This window comes from Brassica rapa, chromosome A07 (genome assembly GCF_000309985.2).
Source record: "Brassica rapa cultivar Chiifu-401-42 chromosome A07, CAAS_Brap_v3.01, whole genome shotgun sequence".
NCBI lineage: Eukaryota > Viridiplantae > Streptophyta > Magnoliopsida > Brassicales > Brassicaceae > Brassica > Brassica rapa.
Window position 1 is genome coordinate 24299488 of NC_024801.2, and position 10684 is coordinate 24310171.

The 10684-nt window shown below is 39.7% G+C and overlaps 1 protein-coding gene across 1 annotated transcript; it reads right to left on the reverse strand.

The window, feature by feature from the left end:
* Nucleotides 1-103: 103 nt before the first annotated feature.
* Nucleotides 104-4741, reverse strand: LOC103831319 (protein CRABS CLAW). Its single transcript, XM_009107216.3, has 7 exons — nt 1532-4741; nt 1248-1367; nt 1050-1158; nt 846-894; nt 655-730; nt 510-569; nt 104-407 (listed from the first exon to the last, which is right to left on the reverse strand). The coding sequence occupies exons 1-7, from the start codon at nt 1628-1630 to the stop codon at nt 381-383; spliced, it is 540 nt and encodes a 179-aa protein (XP_009105464.1). The 5' UTR covers nt 1631-4741; the 3' UTR covers nt 104-380.
* Nucleotides 4742-10684: the final 5943 nt, after the last annotated feature.

The following is a 10684-nucleotide window of genomic DNA, read 5'->3' on the forward strand; positions in this document are numbered from 1 at the left end:
TTGGTTCTACACGTCATCTGAGATTCTCATATTCCAAGTTACGATGTTGAAAGTAACAAATCCTTTGGAAAATAATTTGTACTATAGATAGAGACGAGAGAAATAGGCAGAAATTTTATAGGATTAAGACAAACTTATAACGTCCCGACATGAACGTCCAGATGAACACAGCAACGTAATGTAGCTTTCATATCTAAGACAGACAGAACTAAAGATACTAAGGCAACATCATTTCTGCAGAGACATACAAATGAAAACACACCAACTTTAAACATCTAAAGCAACACAACATGAGATAAACGACGCAGCTAACTAAACCCTTTGCAGAAAGGTTGATCACGCACACGTGCGTTTATTATTTTTAGGCATTTCCTGGGCTATCACTTCTTCTCACCAAATCCAAAACCCTACAAAAACAAGAAAAAACTATTAAGAATCATTTTTAACAATTTGTTTATTTATATATATTATATGTCCGTACGGAGACTGAGTTGATTTGTATAGCTTACATGGATGTTGCTGGCTCCGGAAGTAATGGAAGTAGGAGAATTGGGTATGTACTTAGCCCACTGTTTGTCACATATTTCAGTTGTACAAATAAATTTAGTAAATATAATTAGATCCAGTCGTAAAAAGTAGCGACTGTTGTCTTACATTTTTGGCAGCAGCACTAAAAGCTTCACGATGTGGTATTTCCGGATTGGCACTCTTGATACGTTGTATCTCATCCCTTTTTATTTTTGTTTTTCAAAAAAGAATAAGGAGAAGAAGATTATATATATATGATCATATTATTCATGCATTAATTTTCTTAACTTGTAAATGAAGAAATGTCAAATAATAACCTCATGAAGCGGTTGTAAGCCGATGGGAGTCTCTGCTTCTTCTCAGGAGCTGCAACACCAAACATAGACAAAAATTAATTTCTTGATAAATAATATCATCGTATATTTAAAACGACTACAATTACTCATAATCAGTCAGAAATGGTAAATAGTAGTGTAAGAGTCTTGAGGCTTAAGATTACAGAAAAGAATCTGGTGGCTTACGTTTAACGACAAAGGGTGGTCTAGGAGACGGTGGCTGGTCACTGGAGGTAGAAGAGGAGGAGGAAGAAGAGCTTCCCTTCTTATACTCACTCCCACCAAAGCTCTGCATCTGCTTGTTCAAAAAACTAGACTCATCATATGTATATATTAATAGCTATTTATATGCATAAGTATATGTATAAGTCATGTTTTATGAACCTGAAGGGTGAGGCTGACATGGCCTTGCAGAGGAGGGGTTGTCGTGAGAAACGAGAGGTTACCACAATGGCCACATTTCACCGTTACAGTGTCAAGCATTCTCTTCATTGGTATCCCAACCTTTATATGTGTAGATATGATTAGGTTTACAATTAACTCGACCCCTTGAAAAAAATACACATTGATACATAACTTCCCATGATTTGCTTACTTTATACAATTATACAAATCTATATGTACCATGCATGTAGGATTATATATTTATCTTTGTGTGGGTTATTTACCGCGAGGATGGTGTTGCAGATGCTGCACCGGACGTAGTAGAGATGTTCGGCTTGAGGTGAAACCCTTGAAGCCATGGTTGGTTTCTCTTCAAGGTTCATGATCTTTACGAATGGGTTGAAAACCACACTTGGGAGAGAGGGAGAGAGATAATAGGAAAAGTTTTCTAGAGTTAGGGTTATGGTTATTTTATGAGATATGAAGACTTGTATATATAGAGAAGTTCAGACATAGTGAGACCATGGAGGTATAGAGAACGAGAGAGAGAGGCAAAGTTAGTTCAAGTGTTGGACGTATGCGCAGTCCATAAATGCATTTTATTATCTATTATACAGCTAATAATATCTTAAAGGTTATAAAAAACCAAATAAAATGTTAAACCAAGGATTTTCGGTGTAGATACGATTTTAGTGTAAAAACATTTTAATTAATAAAACTAGGGGTTAGGCAACATAAATATAAATCCATCATTAACTGACTCAAAATTAAAAGAGAGGGATATTTGAGTGTAAAAATTAATTTCGTTCCTCATGTCATATCATATATAAACAAATATATATGTTATAAATTAAAATAAGGAACCGGATCTAGGGTTTTATGACTTTTATCTATGTTTCTACTGTTGCTAGTGATAGTACATACGTCCTCTGCAAAATCTTGCAGACGTATTTAATTTGCTTAAGAAAAATCAAGACTTTAAATATCTCTCCTCGTACATTAGATTTTACTATTACTAGGTGTTCTGAAAATGATTTTTCTCTATAATATATGACTACTAATGGGTAATGGCGCCTTAACGATGATTAATATAACTAGTCAAAATTAACCCAAATGAGGGAAAACAAATTAATCTAAGCAAATAGTCTTACTTTTATATATATTCATCAGCTTCTTTTTTTTGGAACAAATATTCATCAGCTTCTACATCGTAATATTTAGACCCTAAAAGTTTTTACATCGTACATACATTAATCAATACGCATGACATGATGCAAAGGACAAAAGTGAGATGAATGATTAAGATATTAAAATATTGAATTTTAGATAATATATGGTGTGAATATGATTAGATTCGTTCAAGTTTGATGCCAGCAATCCTTGACTTGCCCACATGTTACAAATTTAAGAATTGTCGTCCTTTCTGATCTTTGATCTGCTTTTTTTTTGCTTCTTCAGAAAAATTTCACGCAAATTTTCCTGCAAAACTGAGAATATAACTTGTCATGTTTCACAAACTTTTTATTCATCGTGAAACTTCATTCAATAATAACTATAAAATAAAATAAATACAGAACTCTTTAATTAGCAGTCGAGAAACAACCAAATCATTGGATCTTCAAATCCAACTATACATAGATTGGATTCAAAAAGCAGAAAGTGATTCCAGTGAGGATCTTTTGATTTGCCACTTTTATATTTTAAGGTTAAGAAAGTTTTGCACACTGCACTACAAGTTTACTATTTCTGGATGATGAGAGAGTTTACATATATACTACTATACTTTTTAATACTCTCTCCATAGACAAATGATTGATGTTTTAAGAAAAAAAATTGTATACAAAAAATTGATGTTCTAGTTTTAATTAATGGATTTTGCTATAAAACTAAAACATAAATTAAAATCTAAAAATAAGATTTGTAGATCTGTATTAGGAAGTAAATAAAACTAACAAAAACTAATAAATACAAATATGTATTTAAATTTTATTAAATACATATATGTATTTAGTTAACTTTTATTAAATAAAATATATATTTAATTTTTACTAATAAGATGGCCTAAATATAAACATAAATTCATGAAATTGAAGATGAGATGTATTATATACATGTAATTTTTTCCCTAATTGGTCAAGGCATAACTATATTTTGATTGAAAGTACACTATCATTCGGAAATCCAAGATAACACTATAAATAAAATTTACTTCTACATTCAACTTTTCTTTTGTTTCTATTCCTTCCTCATTTACTCTTTTCCATCTTTGACGCACTCTTTCTTCTACGCGATTATATATCAGTTCTTATTGGCTGAATAATTTAACATGGACCAACTACAAATCATAATTTGAAAGGGTCCATCAGCATAATTTTTCTTTTTGGAGTTATATAGTCACACCTTATGGTTGAAATTTGAGATAGGACAATAATATGTTTTAGCATGTAATCCCTAGTAAAAGAAAATTGAATTGAGAAGTGGGCTTTGAGTTAAATCAAAATTAAAAAGGGTATTTATAAATGTTCAAAAAGAGAAACTTGAAAAGATAGTGAAGAAAGAAGGAGCTCTAGAATGGATTCCATCTTTTGTGCGTGCACTGCCCCACAGGGAAATTGGACGTGGACAAGTGATAAATCATACGTCTCTTTCAGTGACTATATTTTTTTTATTTTTATTTTGCATTCTACTTCCACACACATATCAGCTTACGACAGATTTATTTGATTAAAGTTTCCTCCTAGTATTTCGAACTAATATATCCATAGATTGAGTTGATATTTTTCTCTAACTACAGGTTTCAACAATAGTCAAAATAATAAGCCAATAGTCAAAACATTGATAACAGGCTCTAGTTTGAATTCTTATTTCTTACACCTCACGCTACCTAGTTCTAAAATCTACAGTTTTATCAATGATGATATCTCATTTTATTAGTACGTACTTTGTAACAAAAACAGTTAATTAAGATGCACAATAAAAATGTATCTTCCAGTTTCTATGTATCCATTTTCATCAATAGTAAGTCTCATCATTGGATTGTGACGCAAATGTAAAATATTTCCATATTTTTGGCTTGAAACATCCAGAGATGTAATGAAAGATTTCACATTAGTAACTGAAAATAGAAGATTAGTTGTATATCCTAGGGTAATTGTGGACTAGAAATTCTGCATCCACATAAAGGTGATTGAAATTATATTTGTTGAGAAAAAGAAGTTTGGGACAATGACTGTGAGAGATGGGACGATTGCCCAAAAAGGTAAGAAGGCTAATAAGACATTAGGGTTTAGTCAGGTTTCCATGCTCGTATAACTTCATTACTCCCTCTCTTTAATTAAAGCTTGCTTCTTTACCCTCTAGCTATCTATCTATTTATTACCACACCCATTATTCATGCATCCACTACTTTATACTTAATATATAACAATTTTCATATATGCTCTCTTTTCTTGTCGTCTACCAAATTTTCTTATGCCTAATTTTAGCATGGCTTATTCTATTCGATATTTACAGATGACTAATTTGCTTCGGGTTATGAAGGGAGTGGCGCTTAGATTTTAAAGTTAATGGCTGAATCCTTTAGAACTTTTACATTATAGTACTATTATAGCTTAGAGGAATACCGACAGGTTAGACGACGCGCCTCACGCGCCTCGAAAATTTTCTCTCAAAACGCGATCCCTTTCTTTTTCCCTCCACTGTCGCCGATCTCGGCGGCGGCTCCCACCTGCCACCATGGCCAAAAAGAAACCCCCCAAAAAGCAGCCTTCCGGTTATCTCCCCACTGGAGTGGCCAAACCCCCAACCCCTTCACCAAAATCGCCGACGCCTGATTCTTCTTCAGCTGTCAAATCAAAAACCAAATCTGACTCCTCCCTGGCCGGAACCCCGGCTCTGTCGACTCAGACCCCCTCGCCTGCCCAGGAAGACCCTAAATCTATCTTGGCCACGCAAACCGAAACAACGACTACTGAAACCCTAGCTGCAGGAGCATCCCCTGTACCTAGCTCAGAAGCCGTCGATCCAGCACCTGCCTTAAAGGAAGCTGCTGCAGTTGCCTCTGCGACTCACCCCCCTTATGCAGCGGACCTTTGGAAAGGTTTCGTCAAGGAAGCAGCTGAGAAGCTCGAGCCAAAGGAGACCCCTTTTCTTCTTGATTCCGGCGAAGCCTGTGTCATCATACCAAACGCGGTAGTCGAGAAAAATAAGAAAGCATGGGACTGCTTCATTCTTGGACAGTTCTATGAAGAGCCTCCAGCTAGAGGTGCGGTCCACGCCATAGTAAACGGAATCTGGAGCCGCCAAAGGCGCGACATTACCGTCAACAAGATGGAAGGAAACTCCTTTCTCTTCCGTGTACCCTGTCCCAACGCAAGGCGTCGCATCCTAAAACAAAGCTTGTGGCAAATAGATGGCCAAACCATGTTTGTAGCAAAATGGTCTCCTGGTATCCAACAAGCCAAACCAGAGCTGGAGACGGTACCAGTGTGGCTAGAGTTTACAGGGGTCCCCCTCCAATTCTTCAACAGAGATGCTCTTAAAGAGATCGCTGGAATGGTTGGACACCCTCTGTGCTTGCATCCTGCCACAGAAAACCTCACCAATATAGAGGTTGCTAAGGTTTATACGGTCATTGACCCGAGGAAACCACTTCCAGGGTTCGTCAATGCTCGGTTTGAGAGTGGAGATACTAGGAGAATAGCAGTCTCCAGTCCCTGGCTCCCTTCACTTTGTTCCTTCTGCAAGAACCCTGGACATACTATCACAAGATGCAAGAATGCTCCTAAAACTTGCTTAACTTGCAACTCAGTGAAGCACTCTACTGCCTCTTGCCCTCGTACAAATCAAACAGTACCCTCTAAGGAAAAGCTTGAGAAGAAGGAGGGAAAGAAGCCGATAAAAAGCCTACTCCCCATTGTGGGTCAACCACCTAAGACTGGGTTGAAACCCACAGACAAGGGAGCTAAGCCACCTACCCGAAGACTTATTGCTGATCCTCCAAATTCTATGACTGCTGGAGTTCAGTCGTCAAAAAAGAGGCCAGCCAGTTCGTTTCCCCCCGCCCCCGTGACTCAAGCGCCACCCCCTGGCTCCCTTGAACGCTCTGGAAGCACTGGCTCCGTCTCTCATGATCTATCAAAGGGAAGCTTATATGTGAACCTCTCTTCTGATGGATGTCGAGGTGAGAAACTGCAGTCTAGCAAGGACTCCTCCTCTGATACCTCACGCTCTGAGGAAGAGGACAGTCTAGACAACTCTGAAGACGATAATGATGAGTTCATAGAATACTTCTCTAAGGGATACAAGAAGCGCGAAAAGGCCAGGGCTAGAGGCCCTTTACTCCTCTAACTGATACCCCCCGATGGATATATTTTGCTGGAATGTAAGAGGAATAAATGATCCAGTAAAGCGTCGTGGGTTTCGGAAGTGGATACGTAAATATAATCCTATCTTTGGTTGTCTCGTTGAGACTCATGTACAGCAGTCTAACTCGGTTCCTGTACTCAACAGTATCCTGCCCAACTGGTCCTTCGACGGCAACTATGATTTCTCTGATCTGGGGAAAATTTTGGTTGTCTGGAAGCCATCTGTGCAGGTTAAAATAATCGCCAAGACGCTGCAAATGATCACTTGTTCTGTCAAACTCCCATTTCAGACAAGCGAGTTTGTGGTCTCATTTATTTACGCTTCAAACTGTCGAAGAGAAAGAAGACTATTATGGAGTGAGCTTGAATCTCTTTCTTGCTTGCCTCAGCTCTGCGGTCTTCCCTGGATTGTGATGGGGGACTTCAACGAGATCATCAGTCCCTCAGAGCACTCCAGCGCTGATCACTCAACCTCTACTAGGGGTATGCGTGATTTCAGAGAATGTCTTCAACAGTGTTCTCTCTCTGACCTTCAGTATAGTGGAAACACTTTCACTTGGTCAAACTCATCTGTGTCAAAGAAGCTCGATCGAGTTCTCTGCAATGAAGAATGGCTGGAAAACTTCCCTGAATCCATTGCAGTGTTTGGAAAGCCTGGTATATCTGACCACAGTCCCTGCTGTACCTTCCTAGACCAACTCAAGCCTCCTCAGAAACGGCCTTTCAGGTTCTTTGCTCATTTGAACAGTCACCCTGATTTCCAAGAGCTTGTTGGAGCTATCTGGAACTCCCTTCCTTTCATGGGATCCAAGCAGCTGAAGGTCTCTAAAAAGCTAAAGGAAATGAAGCCTTTCATACGTGCCTTCAATAAGGAAAATTACTCGGAGATAGAGAAGCGGGTTCAAGAGGCGTTTGATCATCTCACGGACTGTCAGCAAGTCTCCCTGACTGCGCCAAGCTCACCTGCTGCTGCTGCAAAGAGGTTAGCTCACATCAGATGGTATGATTTAGCTAAGGCGGAAGATAAATTCCTTAGACAAAGATCAAGGGTGCAATGGTCGGTTGATGGTGATGCAGGCACCGCCTTTTTCCACCGCGCTATCCGAGCAAGACAATCCCAAAACCATATCCATTTTCTGCTTGGTAATGATGACCGGGTAATTGACTCCCTAGAGGGGATAAAAACTCATGCAATCAACTACTTCCAGAATCTCTTGGGAGGTGTCAACTCACCTACAACATATACTCCTACTGACATTGCGTCGATTATGAATGTTAGATGCTCGGCCGAAGCCATTACCTCTCTTGATGCACCATTCACTGATCTTGACATTGAAAAGGCTTTCTTGTCTCTTCCTAAGAACAAGTCTCCTGGACCTGACGGCTACCCCGCTGAGTTCTTCACGGGAAATTGGAAGGTGGTTGGCCGAGACTTAATAGCTGCTGTGAAAGAATTCTTGAGTACGGGGGAACTACTACAGCAATGGAATGCAACTCTCCTTATCCTGGTCCCGAAAAAAACCAATGCCAACAAGATCTCTGAGTTCAAACCAATTGCTTGTTGCAACACAGTGTACAAGGTGGCTTCAAAGCTATTATCTAATAGATTAAAAGACCACCTCCCGAATTTAATCTCCTCCTCTCAGTCAGCTTTTGTTCCTGGTCGATTGCTGGTGGAAAATGTGCTCCTAGCTACTGAGCTCGTTTCAGGCTACAACTGGAAAAAAATCTCAAAACGATGCATGCTCAAGGTTGATCTTCAGAAAGCGTTTGATACCCTTGACTGGGATTTCGTTCTTCATACCCTAGAAGCTTTGGAATTTCCTCGGGTTTTTCGAAACCTGATCAAGATATGCCTAACAACTACACGATTCTCTGTTGCCATAAATGGTGAACCTTGTGGCTACTTCAGGGGCACTAGAGGCCTCAGGCAAGGCGACCCCCTCTCGCCCTATCTATTTGTCCTTGCTCTGGAGGTCTTCACGCAACAGTTGAAGAGGAAATTTCTAGACGGCTCCATTGGTTTTCACCCAAATACCACATCTCTTCAAGTCACGCACCTATCTTTCGCTGATGATCTGATGATCTTCACAGACGGGACACCTAAGTCTGTGAAATGCATCGCTGATACAATGGAGGAGTTTGCTCTCTGGTCAGGACTGAGGATGAATAAGGCGAAGACAGAGCTGTTTATTGCTGGTCTGAACAGTCAGGAAGCCTCAGAAATCTCTCGACTTGGGTTCACAATGGGATCAATGCCTATTCGCTACCTAGGTCTTCCGCTTATGTATAGGAAGCTGCGGCTCCATGACTACAGGCCTTTAATTGAAAAGATAGCCTCAAACTTCAATTGCTGGTCGGCTAAAGCTCTCTCATTTGCAGGAAGGAGGCAACTCTTAGCTTCAGTTATCTATGGATCCATAAACTTCTGGACCACGGCTTTCATTCTTCCAAAGAACTGCATAAAAAAGATTGAATCCCTTTGCTCTCAGTTCCTTTGGGGTGGCACAGAAACTAAGAGAACTATTGTCAAAGTAGCTTGGAAGACGGTGACCCTCCCTAAGAATGAGGGTGGCTTAGGTCTTCGAGACATTGGTCGATGGAACAAAACGCTTTACCTCAAGCTGATCTGGAGACTCTTCACAGCAAAGGACTCGCTATGGGCAGCTTGGGTTAGAGAATATCGAATGAAAGGTGAAAGTTTTTGGGCAATAGATGAAGCCAAATATACATCATCTTCCTGGCGATCTCTACTGTCTCTTCGAGGGCTGGCTGTAGGGTTCTTAAAAGCAAGGGTGGGGAACGGTCAACAAATAAGTTTTTGGTATGATCATTGGACGCCCCTGGGCCCGCTTATACAACGGTTTGGTGATCTAGGTCCGAGAGAACTGCAAATACACGAGCTAGCTTCAGTTGCGCAGGCGTGTAACATAAATGGATGGCTCCTTAGAGGAGCTCGATCTCCGGCTGCAGAAGAGCTTCACACACATCTCACCACCATTCCTCTCCCCTCACTAAGCTCCATAGAAGACTCTTATGTGTGGGAGATAGATGGAACTGAGATACAGAACTTCTCCACAAGAAAAACTTGGAGTATGGTGAGAAACAGAGCCTTGGAGCAGACCTGGACTAGGAACATTTGGTTCAAAGGTCACATCCCTAGACACGCTTTCACAACTTGGGTAGCATTTCAGGATCGCTTACCTACAAGATCGAGATTGGTTGATTGGGGCATGAACATCCCCTCATCTTGCTGTCTATGTAGCTTGCTGGATGAAAGTAGGGACCATTTGTTCCTGCAATGCGAGGTGAGTGAAGCAATCTGGGCATCTGTTTTGTTTCGTCTTGGATATTCCCACTGGGGGTTCCACACTTGGACTGCCTTCTCGGAATGGATGAGTTTGCAAGACACGGTGGTGAGCTTAACGCTCAAGCGCATGGTTGCTCAGGTCACTATATCAACGATTTGGACGGAGAGGAACAAGCGGCTGCATGATGGAGTGTCTCAGTCGCCTGAGGTTATCTTCAAGAGGATTGACCGCATCATCCGGGATGCAATTCTAGGAAGAAGAAAGACTGATCTATTCCAACCCCTGATGCAGGAATGGTTCAGATTTGAGTAGCTATCTATCTATTTTAGGAAGTTTTGCCGCTAGCTTAGCTCTGTTTATTTTTTGCCTTAGCTAACTTAGCATAGTTTTTTCCCCCTTTTGTAAATTTACAAACCCTTCTCATATTTATATGAAATTCACATTTTTGGCAAAAAAAAAAAAAAAAGCTTAGAGGAGAATAATTTGATGTAGTCTATTACAAAAGTAACTGACCATTTAGGTATATAGATACATGAATATAAATCATAATAGCCTATATAAATTGAGCGTGGAGAGCATGATCATGAGTACATTTGCATGTTGTATACGGGTAGTTAGTTGTGCATTTAACTACAATTTATGACCAAATAATAATCGGTTCAACACCGATGCATCTATAAAAATTATTTACAAACAAATTTGATTATAATGTACAACCGATCTATATATAGATGTACAACGGCAACAGTCAGCTAAATAA